This window comes from Symphalangus syndactylus, chromosome 4, assembly GCF_028878055.3.
Source record: "Symphalangus syndactylus isolate Jambi chromosome 4, NHGRI_mSymSyn1-v2.1_pri, whole genome shotgun sequence".
NCBI lineage: Eukaryota > Metazoa > Chordata > Mammalia > Primates > Hylobatidae > Symphalangus > Symphalangus syndactylus.
Window position 1 is genome coordinate 42,383,516 of NC_072426.2, and position 19,611 is coordinate 42,403,126.

The 19,611-nt window shown below is 36.7% G+C and overlaps 1 protein-coding gene across 27 annotated transcripts in view; it reads right to left on the reverse strand.

The window, feature by feature from the left end:
• The window catches only part of HERC4 (HECT and RLD domain containing E3 ubiquitin protein ligase 4), a 158,748-nt gene that overhangs the window by 99,800 nt on the left and 39,337 nt on the right, over nucleotides 1-19,611 (reverse strand). For 26 of the 27 annotated variants that reach the window (XM_055274468.2, XM_063637169.1, XM_063637164.1 and 23 more), the window contains 3 exons: nucleotides 18,010-18,231; nucleotides 16,813-16,904; nucleotides 9,144-9,274 (listed from right to left, as the gene is read on the reverse strand). In XM_055274468.2, the coding sequence (XP_055130443.1) occupies nucleotides 9,144-9,274; nucleotides 16,813-16,904; nucleotides 18,010-18,231 (445 nt within the window). Of the gene's footprint in view, nucleotides 1-9,143; nucleotides 9,275-16,812; nucleotides 16,905-18,009; nucleotides 18,232-19,611 lie in introns of those variants that run through there. The other variant, XM_063637173.1, reaches the window with a different exon arrangement.

A 19,611-nucleotide genomic window follows, 5' to 3' on the forward strand; every position in this document is an offset into this window, starting at 1 on the left:
AAGTGGCGTTCAGAGCCACTGCATGAACAGAACTACCTTAAGCTCTAGATTTGATGTAAGAGCTCGAAAGCACTTTATTATACTACTAGAATGTAAACCTTTTTCTTTTGCATCGTCTACTGATTGACTGACATTTTGGTAATCTTGACTGCCTTGTTAAGGAGGTTTCTGACAATTATTGAATAAGGAAATAATACATATTTCTTTTTTAAAAATTTTATTATTTATTTATTTTTGAGATGGAGTCTCGCTCTGTTGCCAGGCTGGAGTGCAGTGGCGTGATCTTGGCTCACTGCAACCTCCGCCTCCTGGGTTCAAGCGAGTCTCCTGCCTCAGCCTCCCAAGTGGCTGGGACTACAGGCACGCACCACCATGCCCAGCTAATTTTTGTATTTTTAGTAGAGACGGGGTTTCACCATGTTGGTCAGGATGGTCTCGATCTCTTGACCTCGTGATCTGCCCGCCTTGGCCTCCCAAAGTGCTGGGATTACAGGCTTGAGCCACTGCACCTGGCCCAATAAGATGTCTTATAGTACTGACTACTTGGAAGTCAAACTGATCAAAATACCAGATACCTACTTATATTTCCTGTTTAGGTTAAATCCTTAGACCTCACTCAATAGTCAAAATTTTACCCCAGATCTAACAGTTACATGAATAAAACTGCTGAAAAGAACTGGTTTACAGAGCTGAGAATAACTATTCAAATCATGTATTACACAGCTAGGAATAACTATTCAAATTGTGTACATTTTGGCTACTAAGAATTACAAAACTGGATAACATTAAATCATTTGTGATATTTCACAAAGGACTAATAAAGTATGTCACCCAAAATAATTTAAATTCACCACCCTGTAGTATTAAGCATGCATATTCCCATCATAGCCTGATGGTGGTTGGGCTGTATATTATATTCCCCATACCTTAACTTTAGGTTTGGCCATATAGTTTGCTTTTGGTCAATGAGATTTCAGTGAATGTGATGCAAGCAGAAGGCTTGAAATGGAATGTACAGTTGAGTTTCCCTTCTTGTATATTTGTCTCCATCAGGAGAATACCCAGAGGCAGCCCACTGCTCTTCTGGTATAGTCCCAAGAACGAGATATGTAACAAAGCCACCCTAGCTGAAACACAGCCTGAGCAAAGTCACCCCAGTGAAGAGGCAGCCTGAAACAGAACTGCCCCAGTCAATCTCTAGCCTAAATAAAAGCTACTCCAGATAGCCAAAGGCCTGGCTTTACTGAACCACAGAGAAAGAAACATTTACTATTATATGTCACTGACATGTTGTTTGTGCACAAGAGACCAATACAGACATTACAGATTTTATGTAAATAAACTTATTTATTTATTTATTTTTTTGAGACAGAGTCTTCGCTCTGTTGCCCAGGCTGGAGTGCAGTGGTGCAATCTCAGCTCACTGCAACCTCTGCCTCCTGGGATCAAGCGATTCTCCTGTCTCATCAGCCTCCCCAGAAGCTGGGATTACAGGTGCACGCCACCACGCCTAGCTAATCTTTGTATTTTTAGTAGAGATGGGGTTTTTTTGCCCTGTTGGCCAGGCTGGTCATGAACCCCTGACCTCAGGTGATCAGTCTGCCTCAGCCTCTCAATGTGCTGGGATTACAGGAATGAGCCACCATGCCCGGCCTATGTCAATAAGTTTAAAATTAGGCAAAATGAAAAAAATTGTTAGAAAAAAATTAACATTCACATAACTGACTCAAGAAATAATAAAAGCTATCTCATAGCCACTAAAGAAATTGAAGAATGTTTTTTAAATTCCAAAAAATAAAATGCCAGGTACAAATGGTTTTAATGGCGAGTTGTGCCAACATTTCAAGCTGTTCTATTTCCAAAAATTAGAAAACAAAGGTACATTCCTCACTGTTATTTTATCAGACTAGAAAACCTTCATAATAAAACCTGGTGAAAAGAATAATAAGAAAAAAATTATAGATCAAGTTCACTGATAAACAGAAATATAAATAATAGTCAACAGAATATTCACAAATCAAACCCAGCACTAAACAAAAAGGATAATACTTGACCAAACTGAAGTTATTCCAGGAAAACAAAGCTGTTAACTAGAAAATGAAAAATCCATCAATATGCCATGTTAACAGATTAAAGGAAAAAAAAAAATCATAAATCATTTCAATAGATACAGAAAAAACAACATTAAAAACTTAACATCCATTCACAATAAAAAAAATTAGGAATTAAAGGGAAATTACTTAGTCTGATAGAGGTTATCTACAAAAATCTTAACAGCAAACATGATACTTAACTGTGAAATACTGAAGGTTTTCCCACAGAAAGGAAACATTATGTTACAGTAAACATTATAATGGTGTCCTAATCAGCACATTAAAACAATTATATAAACACGTTAAGTATAAATAATAGATAACAAAACAAAACTGAATTGACTCACAGATGGTATGACTATGTACATGAGTAAGTTATTAATAAGAGTTAGCAAGGTGGTTGCATTTAAAATCAATATGTAAATATCAACTATTTCTACATGCCAGTGATTCCTCAGAAAGTGGAAATAAAAATATAATACCATTAAGGACGCACCTAGGAACGGAACTACAAAAAGACATATATGACCTCTATGATGAAAATTTTAAAACATTTTATTGTAAGACATTAAAGAAGTTTGGAAGTTGATTATTAGAAAAGTTAATATTATAAAGATAACTTTTCCCCAAATTAACCTAGAGATTCAATGCACTACCAATCAAAATCCCACAAGGCTTTTTTTTTTTTTGAGAGAACTTCACAGACCTATGCTAAAATGTATATGAAAGTAATAAAGGTCATCATCAACCAAAGCATTCTTTTTTTTTTTTTTTTTTTTTTTTTTGAGGTGGAGTTTCACTCTTGTTGCCCAGGCTGGAGTGCAATGGCGCGATATCGGCTCACTGCAATCTCCGCCTCCCGGGTTCAAACGATTCTCCTGCCTCAGCCTCCCGAGTAGCTGTGATTACAGGCATGTGCCACCATGCCCGACTAATTTTGTATTTTTAGTAGAGACAGGGTTTCACCACATTGGTCAGGCTGGTCTCGAACTCCCGACCTCAGGTGATCCACCCGCCTCAGCCTTCCAAAGTGCTGGGATTACAGGTGTGAGCCACCACGCCCAGTCCGGCCAAAGCATTCTTAAAGAACAGAAGAATAACAAGGAGTCACTTTACCCCAAACAGAAGAAGTTATTATGGTGTCTATATAGTGTTTAAGCAGCACAGGGGCAGGCATATAGATTGAAAAATTAGAGATCACAGAAAGAGATCCACGTACATATAACAACTTATGGCAACAGTGACACCATACAGTAGGAGGGTGACAAATTTTCAAAAATGGAGCTAGACAGGGGGATTCTTGGAAAACTGTGGAATAAAAAGCACCGAGAATCTGTTTCCCACCTGGACAACAATTACACTGACAGAATCTGTCTGACAGAACCATTCTGCAACTCTGGAGTCTATGCACAGTTTGTTATTTCCAAGAGAAGAGTTGGATGGCAAATTCTGGTTAATTTCAATTTCAGATCATAGCATGGTAGCAGTTACCCACTCCTTACTCCTGTGTAAGGCAGCCATGAACAGCTTCCAGGAGCAGCCTGTATGCAACTTGTAGAAGCCAGGGTGGGCAATAATGACTTTGTCCCTTTTAGGAACTGGTGTCCTGATCACTGATTGGTGCTTCTGATCACCAAGGTGCAGAAAGGCAGGCAATCACTGTTGTATACTCTCCCATTCTGGCTAAAGAGACTTCCAAGGAATTCAAAGGGCTGATGCCTTTCTCTTTTTTTCCTCCACTCTCCTTCCACCTCCACCTTTCATTTTTTTCTTTGTTTCTTTGGGGAGCCAGGCATTTAAGGTCTAGAACATTAAAAAGCAACCACATTTATGGGTGAATTTAGAAAGTCACTGTGCATTAGCAGGGAAAGGTATAGGCTAAGAAAAGATCTGCGAAGACCTCATTTTTATACCTCAGGGTGACTCCTGATGCAGAGAAAACCTACAATAATCAAAAACCAAAAATCAGCAAACTCTGGCAAAGGGGGAGAATCTGATTTCCAGTTACCATATTATTAGAGTTAAATGTCCAGTTTTCAAAAGACATCACAAGGCATACAAAGCAGTAGGAAAGGGTGGCCCATTCAAAGAAAATATAAGCCAACAATAGAAACTACCCCTGAGAAAGGTCAAATGGCAGACCTAAAAGACAAAGACTAAATCAAACATCCTAAAGATGCTCAAGGAACTAGAGTAAGATGTGTAAAAACAACAACAAAAAAAATGTATGAACAAAATGGAAATATCAATCAAAAAGAAAAAATAAAAATAAATTCTGGAGTTGGAAAGTACAATACCCGAAATAAAAAATACACTAGAGAGATCTGAAGGCAGATTTCAGCAAGCAGAGGAAAAATCAGCAAATGTAAAGATAGGACAGTTGAAATTATTGAGTCTGTGGAACAGAAAATCTTAAAAAAAGTGCTAGAGGAACCACAGGATACCATTAAGCAGACCAACATAAGCACTGTAGAATTCTCAGAAGAATAGAGCAAGAGAGAGATTATTTGAAGAAGTAATAGCCAAAAACTTCCCAAATATGGTGAAAGACATGAATTTAAACATCCATAAGCCCCAATGAATTCTATGCAGGATAAACTCAGAGACCAAAGACACACAGTTCAATCAAAATGCTGAAAGACAAAGAATCTTGAAAGCAGCATGAGAGAAGCAGGTTGTCATACACAAAGGATTCTCAATAAAATACTTAAAAACTGAATTCAGCAGCACACTAAAAGGGTTACATACTATGACTACAACCAAGTGGGAGTTATTCCTGGAATGCAAAGATGGTTCAACATATGAAAATTAATATATGTAATCAATGTAATATATAAAATTAACAGATTGAAGGGGGAAAAGACACACATAATCATCTGAATTGATGCAGAAAAAGCACTTGCTTTTCCTGTAAGACCAGGAATAAGGATGCCTGCTTTCACCACTTCTATTCAACATAATCTTGGAAATTCTAGCCAGAGCAATTTTGCAAGAATAAGAAATAAAAGGCTGCGTGCAGCAGCATATGCCTGTAATCCCAGCACTTTGGGAGGCCAAGGTGGGCAAATCACCAGAGGTCAGGAATTCAAGACCAGCCTGACCAACATGGAGAAACCCCGTCTCTACTAAAAATACAAAATTAGTTGGGTGTGGTGGCACATGCCTGTAATCCCAGCTACTCGGGAGGCTGAGGCAGGAGAATCACCTAAACCCAGGAGGCAGAGGTTGCGGTGAGCCGAGATCACGCCATTGCACTCCAGCCTAGGCAACAAGAGCAAAACTCCATCTCAAATAAATAAATAAACGGCATTCATTCAAATTGGAAAGAAAAAAAATCTCTGTATGCAGATGATATGATCATACATGTAGAACACACTAAAGATTCCACACAAAAATTGTTAAAACTAATAAACTTTGCAAAGCAGGAGGATACAAAATCTACACACAAAAATTAGCTGAATTTCTTTACATTAACAATGAATAATTTGGAAGTAAATAAAATTTTATTTAAAACCTATCATAAAGAATAAAATACTTAGGAATTAACAAGAAGGCAAAAGATTTATAAAATAAAACTAAAAAATACTGGTCAAAGAAATTAGAGACAAATAAATGGAAAGACACAGCATGGTCATGGACTGGAAGACAAATTGTTAAGATGTCAATGCTACCAAAAAGAATGTACAGACTCGTCCAGGTGTGGTGGCTCACACCTGTAATCCCAACACTTTGGGAGGCCGAGGTGGGCGGATCACCTGAGGTCGGGAGTTCAAGACCAGCCTGACCAGCATGGATAAACTCCGTCTCTACTAAAAATACAAAATTAGTTGGGCGAGGTGGCGCATGCCCGTAATCCCAGCCACTTGGGAGACTGAGGCAAGAGAATCGCTTGGTCCCGGGAGGCGGAGGTTGCAGTGAGCCAAGATCATGCCATTGCATTCCAGCCTGAGCAACAAGAGCAAAACTCCGTCTCTAAATAAATAAATAAATAAATAAATAAATAAAATTCAAATAGATCAAAGACCTAAATGTAAAAGGTAAAACTATAAAACTTTAAGAAGCAAACAGGGAAATGCTTCATGACATTGGATTTGGCAATGATTTCTTAGATATGACACCAAATGCACAGCCAACAAAAGAAAAAATAAACAAACTGGACTTTATAAAATTTTAAAGCTTCATGCATCAAAAGACACTATCTATAGAATACAACCCACAGAATGAAACAAAATATCTGCAAATATCTGATAAGGGATTAATATCTAGAATATATAGAGAACTCTGAAAACTCAAAAACAACAAAACAGCCGGATTCAAAAATGGGAAAAACACTTTAATTGACATTTCCCCTAAAGATGTACAAATGGTCAACAAGTATATAAAAATATGCTCAGCTCACTAATCATTGGGAAAATGCAAATCAAAACAACAGGAGATAACATGTTACAACGTATTAAAATAGGTATTATAAAAACAACAAAAAAAGAAAAAGGCAAAACGAGAAAATAACAGTGTTGGTGAGGATGTAGAGAAACTGAAACCCTGTACACTTTTGGTGGAAATATATAACAGGGCAGTTACTATGAGAAACAGTATGGCAGTTCCTACAAATAAATTAAAAACAGAATTGCCATATGAACCACCAATTCCACTTCTGGGTATATGCCCAAAAGAACTGAAAGTGGGGTCCTGAAGGGATGTTTTTATATTCATGTTCATAGCAACAATATTCACAATAAGCTAAAACACAGAAGTAACCCAAGTGTCCATCAAGATGAATGCATAAGCAAAATCAGCATATACACACAATGGAATGCTGTTCAGCCTTTTAAAGGGAGGAAATTCTGACATATGTAGAAGGAAATGCTACAACATGGGTGAATCTTCATGACACTATGCTGAGTGAAATAAGTCAGTCACCAAAAGACAAACACTGTAAGATTCTGCCTATATGAGATACCCACAGGAGTTAAATTCATAGAGACAGGAAGTAGAATGGTGGTTGCCACAAGAGGGTATGGAGAATAGGGAGTTATTGTTTAATGGGTATAGAACTTCAGTTTTGCAAGATAAAAAGAATTCTAGAGATGAATGGTGATGATGGTTTCACAACAATATTAATGTACTTAATACCATGGACTGTATACTTAAAAATAGTTAAGACGGTAAATTTTGTTGTATATATTTCCCACGAAAACTTTTAATGGTGCTAGGGTAATTGACTATATTTTTAAAAAGCTGATTCCTTACTTGAATATTATACTGTCCTCCACAAAACAAATCAACTTCAGATAACTTACAGACCTCCATGTAAAAGGCAACACTATATTTTTGAAGATAACAGAGATGATTACTTTTATGCCTTCAGGTAGGAAAATATTTCTTAGGAAATAAATGGCACTATTAAGTAAATATTAATAAATTCATCTACATTAATATCTAAAACTTCTGTTCATCAAAAGACAACAGAATGAAAATGACAAGATAAGGCAAAACATGGAAAGACATCTGTAAAACATATGCCCAATAAAGAACTTCTATCCCTGTACTGAGAAACATTATGAACTTGTATCTACACTATATAAATAACTACTATGAATCAATTTTTATATCCTGAGGAAATGTAAGTGGCCAATAAACATATGAAAAGGTACTCAAGTAAGTCATGGAAATGTATATTCAAATTATGAAGTAACAATAAATATCCAAGAAATTAGCAAAAAGTCTGACAATACTAACTGGTGACAAGTACAAGAGCATCAGGAATTCTCACACCTGCTAATAGGAATATAAACTGGTAAAACCACATGGGAAATATGGTTTAACCTACAAAATTCAAATTAAGTGTTCTCTATAACCCAGTAATTCCATCCTGGATGTATATGAAGGTTAACATATACCATATAATAAAAGTGCAAAGCAACATTATTCATAATTGCCAAAAACTGGCAACACACAAATGTCCATCAGCAATAGAATGAGTACATTATATATGTATAAAATTGAATAAAAAACATTAATGAGGCCTAATGATGGAGAACCATAACTATATAAAAATCATAAAAGTCTGATGTTAAGAGGAAAAAAAGAATCACCAAAGAATACTCACAGTGTGATTACATGCATTTGAAGCTAATAGTTGATAAAACTAAACTATTGTATAGCTATACATACAAGGTAGAAAAACATTAAGCAAGGTGATCAAAATTAAATTAAGTGGTCAAAAAAGGTACATTTTGCTACTTGGGAGTCTGCTCAATTTAATTCCCCCAAAGATGAAGCTCAACTCAAAGACTTCTATTTATTCCCAAGACCTAAGAATCAACAGATGAAGCTCATTGTCAAAGACTCTTCTGTTTACTCCCAAGAACTCAGAATAAGGAGAATTAGGAGATTATTGGTTTATACGAATCAAACTTTCGTCACATTAATTCTGTCTTAATTAACTGGTCGATCTCTTCACCCTTTAAGGAAAAAAGGTAAGCCTGGGCAACATAATGAGACCGTGTTGCTACTAAAAATTAAAAAAATAAAACTAGCTGGGCATGGTAGTACATGCCTGTAGTCCCAGCTACTCAAAAGCCTGAGGCAAGAGGATCACTTGAGCCCAGGAGATTGAGGCTGCAATAAGCCATAATTGTGGCACTCCAGCCTGGGTGACAGAGCAAGACTCTATCACCCCAAAAAGAAAAGAAAAGAAAAGAAAAGAAAAGAAAAGAAAAGAAAAGAAAAGAAAAGAAAAGAGAAAAGAAAAGAAAAAAGGTGGAAAAGAGAAAGAAAGAAGGCTTTCAAGTGTGATATCAACTACAATAAATACATTACATATACACTATTAACATCTTGCCTCAGCTAAATCTGTTCAAGTAAAGATAAATAAAATAACAGTAAGAAAGATGTTTCTCCCGTTACTATGACTCCTCAGTGGCAAAATAGGTATTTGGGGGGAGAATGTGTTTCCTCAGATTATTAGGATCTCTGAAACAATTCAATAAGCAATCCCTAAACAACTGCAGTTTAGAGACCAAAATGCTCTTTTATATAACACCTTACCGTCCACAAGCAATCTGAGTGACAATGCTTCCCATAAGTTCAAAAACTTTCCTTGGGTTTATTTCATGACTGGTAGAATTATGGCCCAACTGACCATACCCTCCAGCTCCAAAAGTAAACACTCCACCTTCCTAAAAAAAGACAAAACCCCTTATCATTAGAAGGCATGATAAAATAAAGTAACTGATCTCCAGAAAAATAAGTCCAAATCTTTAATATAAACTCAGTTTTTTCTCTTCTAAGAACTGTCTTCACAATTTAACAGACAGACAGATGGCTCTTTCGAAGTAAAATATAAAACTACGAGAATTCCAGGTAATGATGTTTTCACCGTTATAAAATATTTAGACACTGAAGAGATACAAATAATTATTTATTTGCATTGCCTTTCATTATCATTATACTGTCTTGCTGAATTCCACATACCTATATAAAATTTCACAAAACCTAAAAATGGCATCATCTTCACTTTTCAAGGTAGTTACTGCCTTACGTAAATGCGCTGCAAAAAGAGTACATGTAACCAGAGTGCATAAATAGAGCAATTTTTATTTACTTAATTATTTTTTCAGACAGGATCTTGCTCTATCACCCAGGCTTGAGTGCCGTGGCATGATCACGGCTCACTGCAGCCTCAACCTCCTGGGCTCAGGTGATCCTCCCACCTCAGCCTCCTAAGTAGCTGGGAGTGCAGGCATGCACCACCACATCCAGCTGTAGAGATGGGGTTTTCCTGTATTGCCCAGGCTGGTCTCGAACTCCTGGGCTCAAGCAATCCTCTTGCCTTGGCCTCCCGAAGTGCTGGAATTACAGGCATGAGCCACCGTGCGTGGCCTTATAGAAATTTTTAGCATACAGTTACTATAATATACAGATGTCTTAAAAAAAACTCCTTATAAAAACATATAACTGAAGCAGGTGGATCACTTGAGGTCAAGAGTTTGAGACTAGCCTGGCCAACATGGCGAAACTCTGTCTCTACTGAAAATATAAAAATTAGGGCCAGACGCGGTGGCTCACGCCTGTAATCCCAGCACTTTGGGAAGCCAAGGCAGGTGGATCACGAGGTCAGGAGATCAAGACTATCCTGGCTAAAAAGGTGAAACCCCCTCGCTACTAAAAATGCAAAAAAATAGCCAGGCATAGTGGCACAGACCTGGAGTCCCAGCTACTTGGGAGGCTGAGGCAGGAGAAATGCTTGAACCTGGGAGGCAGAGCTTGCAGGGAGGCAGAGGTTGCAGTGAGCCGAGATCACGCCACTGCACTCCAGCCTGGGCAACAGAAAAAGACTCCATCTCAAAAAAAAAAAAAAAAAATTAGTTAGGCATGGTGGTGGGTGCCTGTAGTTCCATCTACTTTGGACGCTGAGGCAGAATTGCTTGAACCCAGGAGGCACAGCTTGCCATGGGCCGAGATCATGCCACTGCACTCCAACCTGGGCGACAAAGTGAGACTCTGTCACTAAACAAACAAACAAAAAAACATATAACTAAATTAGAAGTTCTGTATTGGAAAAAATCTGTGATAACACAATCACAATTAGTATTCTTCAGTTCAGCTGCTTTTCTTCATAACTGTAGCTATATATGCAACTTTATATCCTGCTTTCATCATTTAATAGCGTTACTACATACTGTTATATGAGAACATTCATTTTTCTTTTTTTATCATAGAAAATTTCAAGCAAATACACAAGGTAAAGAGAAAACATAGTAAATCACCATATAACCATCACTCAGTCTCAATAACTGGCAAAATGTTGGTTATTTTGTTTCACTGGTGTCTCCTTTTCCCTTTTGGGGGTATTTTCAAACAAAACAAAAAGAACTTGAGTACTTTAAAGCAAATTGTGGTCATCAAATCATTTCACCCACAAATGTATATCTTCAACAGCATATATCTCTAACCGATAAAAGTATATAACCACCACACTATATCACATTCACAAAATCAATATTAATTTCTTAATATCATCTAATAACTAGGCCATGTTTAAATCTTCCTGATTATTTTATTGCATCATGTCACAAAGCATATGTCTGCTTTGTTAGTGAAGTTAAAAATAAGTAAGTCGGGTGGGGCACGGTGTTTCACACCTATAATCCCAGCACTCTGGGAGGCTGAGGTGGGCGGATCATTTGAGATCAGGAGATCGAGACCATCCTGGCCAACATGCTGACACTTTGTCTCTACTAAAAATACAAAAATTAGCCGGGCACAGTGGTGTGTGCCTGTAATCCCAGCTACTCGGGAGGCTGAGGTAGGAGAATCACTTGAACCCAGGAGACGGAAGCCTGTAGTGAGCCAAGATCACACCACTGCACTCCAGCCTGGGCAACACAGTGAGACTCCATCTCAAAAAGAAAAAAATTTTATATATTTGAAACATAAATTTTTATTATATATTATATATTTTTTATTATATAATATATAATAAAAATAAGTCAAAGTGTGTCAGCCTGATACATCCCCATTAGGTTTAATATATAGGTTTTATAGATATATATATATTTTAAAAACCTATATTTTTATTATATATTTATTATATTTTTTATTTTTTATATATATATATAATAAAAAGAAGTCAAAGTGTGTCAGGCTGATACATCCCCATTAGGTTTGCCTAGATCCATTATTTCATCAGGGAGTGTAAAATGGTGATTTTTCTAGTTTTATTATTTTTCCTAGAGTTATGAGCTGGAATTCTTCTATAAATAACTTAACTCATTAACTATTAAATTACCTAAAATACAATTTGCAAATGAAAGGCAGAATACTTGATTCTTTCCCATTATCGACCAGTTAAAAAAAAATGAGTGTTGTCCTAGCAACTTCCAAAGGTAAGCAATAAGTTTTGCTTATATTGATTTGCGGGAAGAGAAGATCACTACAAAAATTCATGGATTTTTTTATAGATCTGACGTTTTCCATTTTTTGCAGTCATTATTTCTTCTCGATATCCAGTGAAAGCTCCTTCAAGTTGTTCTTCTGACAGGACTGTAGTAATCTTTGCTTTTTTGTAACACAAAATGCCCAAGGGATCGGACTCTTCTAAAAGAAACCCTGGTTCCTTTTAGTGGAGAATCTACAACAATCAAGGGATTATCATCGTGTCCAGATTATACATGGTTCATTACTTCTAGGACCTTTCAGTAGTTATGGCAAAACAAAAACAAAAACAAAACAAAAAGCATATTCTTGGAGAAAAATAAATGAGTTCATACTAACATTTGCGATTCAAAGTAAAGATCACAAGGTTTTAACTTAATTCCTATAGTTTTATACCTATCTCTTTTCTATTAAGCTGAAAATCATAGTTTATAATACAGTAAAATAACTACTTCTTTGCTTTCTCCTATTTATATGTAATATATTGGAAAAAAGATAATAGCAAATTTACTTCTAACAGTAAGACTGCAGAATGCACACTTGTAATCCCAGCATTTTGGGGGGCTGAGGTGGGAGGCTTGCTTAAAACCAGGAGTACCAGACCAGCCTAGGTAATAAAGCAAGACACCATCTCTACGAAAAATAAAAAACAAAAAAATTAGCTGGGCACAGTGGTGCCCATAGGTCCAGCTACTCAGGAGACTGAGGTGGGAGGACTGCTTAAGCCCAAGAATTTGGTCATAGCTTCAGTGCATTATGACTGTACCACTGCACTCCAACTTGAGCAAGAGTGAGACCCCAACTCAGAAAAAAAAAAAGTTACAGAATGCAGTTTAAGGGCCAGGCGCAGTGGCTCACGCCTATAATCCTAGCATTTTGGGAGGCCAAGGCGGATGGATTTCTTGAGGTCAGGAGTTCGAGACCAGCCTGGCCAAAATGGTGAAACCCCATCTCTACTAAAAATACAGAAAATTAGCCGGGCGTGGCGACACACGCCTGTAGTCCCAGGTACTCAGGAGGCTGAGGCAGGAGAATCACTTGAACCCAAGAGGTGGACATTACAGTGGGCCGAGATTGCACCACTGTACTCCAGACTGGGTGACAGAGCAAGGCTCTGTCTCAAAAAAAAAAAAAAAAAGAAAAGAAAAAAGAAAAAGAATGCAATTTAAGATTTCTTTGTGGATTCAGTTTATTCTTAGTGTATTTCCCCTCAGTGATATACAGCAAAATGCTGTATTTTAAAATCACCTAAAATAATTATTTCTGGTGTAGCTGTGCCACTAATTTGTTAGTTTTCAATTTTTAAGGACTAATATTTATATATTTTTTATATATTATATTTTTATTTATATAATTTTTTATATATTATATATATTTTTATTTATATAATTTATCTTTTTTTTTTTTTTTTTTTTTTGAGACGAAGTTCACTCTTGTTGCCCAGGCTGGAGTGCAATGGCACGATCTCGGCTCACCGCAACCTCCACCTCCCAGGTTCAAGCGCTTCTCCTGCCTCAGCCTCCCGAGTAGCTGGGATTACAGGCGTGCACCACCGTGCCCGGCTAATTTTGTATTTTTAGTAGAGACAGGGTTTCTCCATATTGGTCAGGCTGGTCTTGAACTCCCGACCTCAGGTGATCCGCCCACCTCGGCCTCCCAAAGTGCTGGGATTACAGGCGTGAGCCACCGCGCCCGGCCTATTTATATAATTTATATATAATTTTTATGTATATATATAAAACTTTGCCTTTTTTTTTTTTGAGACAGAGTCTCGCTGTTGATCAGGCTGGAGTACAGTGGCACGGTCTCAGCTCACTGCAACCTCTGCCTCCCACGTTCAAGCGATTCTCCTGCCTCAGCCTCCCGAGTACCTGGGATTACAGGCGCCTGCCACCATGCCCGGCTAATTTTTTGTATTTTTAGTAGAGACAGAGTTTCACCACGTTGGCCAGGATGGTCTCGAACTCCTGACCTTGTGATCTGCCTGCCTTGGCCTCTCAAAGCACTGGGATTACAGGTGTGAGCCACTGTGCCCAGCCATAATTTTGCTTTTTAATTACACGTAACAGTTTCTAGATTCCAAAGTCAAAAATTGTAAGGCAAGGCACATTTGTTCTGGCTATTGATTTTAAATTTATTGTATTTTAAAAAACATATAAGGCCAGGTGCAGGATTACACACTGTAATCCCAGCACTCTGGGAGGCAGAGGCGGGAAGATCACTTGAGGTCAGGAGTTCAAGACCAGCTTGGCCAACAGGATGAAACCCCATCTCTACAAAAAAATACAAAAAAATAGCCAGGTGTGATGGCGTATGCCTATAATCCCAGCTACTTGGGAGGCTGAGGCATGAGAATCACTTGAACCTGGGAGGCAGAGGTTGCAGTGAGCCAAGATCACACCACTGTACTCCAGCCTGGGTGACAGAGTGAGACCGTGTCCAAAAACAAAAACAAAAACAAACAAACATACATGGCATATGATATATGTTCATATTTTGGTCCCTTTCTTACAAAAAGACAGCTGTTCCATACACCTTGCTCTTTTCACTTAGCAATATATTCTAGAAATCATTCCACAGCATAAGTACCTCATTCTGTTTTACACTTCACTGTACTTCATTACAGGGATGTACCACAATTTATTTAACTCATGGACATTTGGATTTCTTCTAGTCTTTTGCTATTAAAATGTCACAATAAATGGTCTTGTGCATACACAATTTCATATCTTTGGGGTAGATTCCTAAAAGTGGGACTGCTAAATCAAAATGTGTATTTGTATGTGATTTTCATAACATATCTGCAAATAAACTTGAAAAAAATGTGACATCTTTATGGAAGTATCCTCGTATCTATAAACATGGTATGTCTTTCCATTTATTCCGTTTTTAAAAGTTGGTTTTAAAATCTTTCCTAATGCAGCTTTCCTAAGGCAGGTTTTGTACAGAAAACTGCTTCATAAAGCAATCTTAATCTATTTACTATTTCCAAGAAATTCTTCCAGAAAAGCAAGACATATGGGTATGGAACAGGTATTTTAACTTAAATCAAGGGAAAGTAAACTATTTTATTTTGGGGATATTTACAACTATCTAATTTTGTTAAAAATAACGTACACCCAAAATTCCAATAAACAAATGTCACTAGCTACTATCTTCTGAGAGAGGAATACAAAAGATTAAGAGAATTAGCATTTCTTAAAACTAAACAGACATAAAAAGTTACTTATCCTAGAACATTAGGATGAATGGTTATCTGAAAGGCTGAATTTGAAAAGCATTAACATTGTTAGTCTTTCTGCCATAAAATTTATTTTTGGAATGATATCACACATGATATTTTTTATAGTTTGATAAATTTCTTCCAAACACCAAAAGCAAAAAAGGACACATAAAATTTAAGACTTGCCAACAGGAATAAATAAGACTTCAGTGATTACATTTGCTATCTGAATGCCAAAATCAATAAAATATGATATTAGGTTGGTGCAAAATTAATTGCAGTTTTTACCATTAATGGCAAAAAAATGAAATTACTTTTGTGCCAACCTAATAATAAGACTGGCAGGTATAATAATCCTTCCTAAAAGGCAAGTACTACAAAATACTTTAAAATTAACTTTCATAATTGGTCATTATATTTTTAAAAGTGCCTTGAGTTCACTATATTTGACAATAACGAAGAATAATTATTGTCCTGCTAAAATTCCCAAGTAGAAATATAATGCAGAATTTTAAAGCCTGATTAAAAGTTAATGCCTCTTTTTTTTTGAAACGAGGTCTCACTCTGTCTCCCAGGCTGCAGTGCAGTGGTGCGATCTCGGCTCACTGCAAACTCCGCCTCCCGGGTTCAACTGATTCTCCTGCCTCAGCCTCCGGAGTAGCTGGGATTACAGATGCCTGCCACCATGCCCAGCTAACTTTCGTATTTTTAGAAGAGACAGGGTTTCACCAAGTTGGCCAGGCTGGTCTTGAACTCCTGACCACAGGTGATCCACCTGCCTCAGCCTCCCAAAGTGCTGGGATTACAGGCATGAGCCTCCGTGCCCGGACATTAATGTCTTTTTACCAATTTTATGTACTACGTAAGACCAAAAAAGATAAAGAAGTTTAACCAGTTTCTAATTTGACCAATGAAAAACTTTACATTAACATGGCTGCAATAAATAATTATCTGGTAAAGGTTAATTGAATGCTTTCATTTTCATCTAACTTCTAGTCACTCGAGAACTAAACAGTACTGATACTCAATTGGCACATACCCAAGACAGTGAGAGGTCAGAGTTAAAGCCATTGATAAGACTGTGATCACTATAACTGCTTGCACAATACTTGGCCTATGAATAACAGAGAAATTCATCTCCTCTATTGCTTGTATGAAGTATTTATAAGCCAAATGGAAACTACATTCAAATTAGGCTGAGCTACATGATATAAATGGGTTTGATGCATATATATCATGGCAAGCCTAATGAACTAAAATGGAATAATTTTATTCAAATATGACTTAAGCAGTATTTCATATAAAGCTGAGAAATTCAGCAATATACTATCATCACATATAATAGTATATCAGAATTCACATTTTATAACATAAAACAAAGTTGAAAAATAAGGTAAATTTTTTTCAAGAATAATCTAAGTCTTTTTTTCCCAGATAAATTATTTTTGAAATACCAATAACACTCAAGTTAAAACTTGAGAAAATACCATGAGAACATTCATTAATTATGAAAGAACTATGATGAGTAATAATAAAGAAGTTTTAAAAGTACAATACCTTGGTTAGAGCAGCAGTATGATCTTCTCCACAACAAATATAAACTATTTTCTGAGATCTTAGTGACTTTAGTAAATTAGGAACATATCTATCTGAAAATTCCAACAAGAGATGTTAATAGTATTTTAAAAATTAAAACTCGTCTAGATGTGTTTCCTCTACAGCTTCCCAAGCTCAGTAGATAGTTGTGACTAAATAATTTTAGCTATGATTTCGATGATTTTGTAGTACAAGCTTACTAAGTAGGGTTCCCAGGCCTATCCATACTATTGTGATAAAGGAGGGACTTAAAGAGTTAAGTGCTAAACAGCCAATATGCCAGTCTACAAAGGACTCAGCAATCAAGAAATTTCAAAATTATCTAACTGCTTCTAATTTTCCACATATAAACATCATTCTTTACATTCACTTCATGATAGTTATACCCACAGGATCCTACTTAAAAGCCTGGAAAAAAAAATGTACTTTAGGCTGTTTTGTAGCAGAAAAGATACATGATATCCTAATACGACATATTTTTCTTATGTAAAACAAGGTATTCTTTAATTCTTTCTGAAAGTATTGTTTGCTTATCATTACTAGTTGTTACTAGATTAACAACTCACTTTTGTCCATTTCAGTCATTACAATTATACTGAACTATAAGAAATTAGCTTTTGTAAGTCAAATACTGGCATTCAACTCAATGTAATCATGAAAAATAAGTTCCAAGATCCCAACTTGTTTCAGTTATAATTTTTTCAAATTCAAAATGTTTATTTTTAAGACTTTAGCATCAATGTTAAAAGTGAAGCCCAACCAAAGATTAATTTAACAACCCAAATCATTTAAGTATTTCCTTGAAAAACTCAAAGATTAACACTTCATGTTACTTCCCCAGAATAATTTTACAGCTTTTTTCCACTAACAGTGGCCAATAATGGATTAACAATTTGAAGTAATGTTTTTCAATTGTCTTTTAATAAACATCCAATACTAAAGATTTTGTCCAGATATACTTTTTGTAGTTCTTTAATGAAAAAAGGATATTTTGTATCTTCCCACTGCATTCCCCAAATGGAATTTTTAAATAACATCTCATCCCCACCTCTATACCAGGGAAGATACATTTCTCTCTTACACTAAGAATCACTGATCTATCTCAAAAGATCATCTCTTTCAAAAAGTACATTTAAACTATACATAATGAGAACCTACCATTTTCATCATTAAGACCTAGCTGACCAAATTTGTTGCGTCCCCATCCAAAGATAGCTCCAGAAAGGGTGAGTACAAAACTATGGGCTCCTCCTGCTGCAACTTGCATGAAAGGGATTCCAACCAAAGACTTAAGCAGCTGCGGTGAAGTTTGCTTTTTACAGTCAGTACCTAAACCCAACTGGCCATATTTATTCTGTCCCCAACAGAAGACTTCACTTGCTGTAAAACAGTAATGGAAAAATTAACCATTTTTCTAACATGCAAAAAATTTAATTTGAAAATAATCATTTCATTTCAAATTTCATATAAAGAATATTATTTTGGGACATTCTGCCTATCATCAAAAGAATATAAATATTATTTTTAGCAATTATGCTTATTTCTTATATGAACATATACTACTACCTAGAAGAACATTCAGTATTAGTACACTTTAAGTTTGATGGACTACACAGATGAACAGGTGAGTCACATAACAAGGAGTAATCTCATTTCCTTATGCCCCTCAACAGTCTCCTTTTAATATTCCTCAAGTCTCATTTTTATTTTATAGTTTCTCCCAAGAGGCACTCATTCAAGCTCAAACTTTAGTAACTATCTGCTGATCACATTCCAAATTTTATCACTAGCCCAAACTTCTCCTGAGCAAAAAACCCACATAACCCATTGTTTACCTGACACTAGGAAATTTCAAAGGAACTTCTAACTTAGGATGCCCCAGACTGAATTCACGACTCCCATCCTACTTCCCTGGACCTCTTTCCAGTGTTCCCCATTTTGGTAAATAACATCGTAAGTGACTCAGTAGCAAAAATTATAAACCTAGGGAGTCTTCCTTAATACTCCTCTCTCTCTTTTTTTTTTAACTTCACACATATCCAGTCTATCATATATCACCAAAATTTACATACAGTTTTCTTTCTAAAGAAAAATACGGGCCGGGCGCGGTGGCTCACGCTTGTAATCCCAGCACTTTGGGAGGCCGAGGCGGGCGGATCACGAGGTCAGGAAATCGAGACCATGGTGAAACCCCGTCTCTACTAAAAAAAATACAAAAAATTAGCCGGGCGTGGTGGCAGGCGCCTGTAGTCCCAGCTACTCGGAGAGACTGAGGCAGGAGAATGGCGTGAACCTGGGAGGCAGAGCTTGCAGTGAGCCGAGATTGCGCCACTGCACCCCAGCTTGGGCGACAGAGCGAGACTCAGTCGCAAAAAAAAAGGAAAGAAAAATATGGCAAATAGATCCAGTCCTCACCATCTTAACTGATTCCTATAATAGTTTTCCCTGCCTGTCACTTTCGCTCCCATATTGCTATCGTAATTTGCAACTTTAGACATCCTTTTATTAAACTAACAACTGGCACTAAATAACTGATACACTAATAACTGATTTTTTAAAAATTGAAACTACAAAATAGCACACACTTAATAGTAAGCTTCCTTCCAAAAAAAATCAGAATCCTGGTTCCTCTTTCAAGAGACAACTACTCTTTTTTTTTTTTTTTTTTTTTGAGACACAGTCTCGCTCTGTCGCCCAGGTTGGAGTGCAGTGGAGCAATCTTCGCTCATTGCAACCTCCATCTCCCAGGTTCAAGTGATT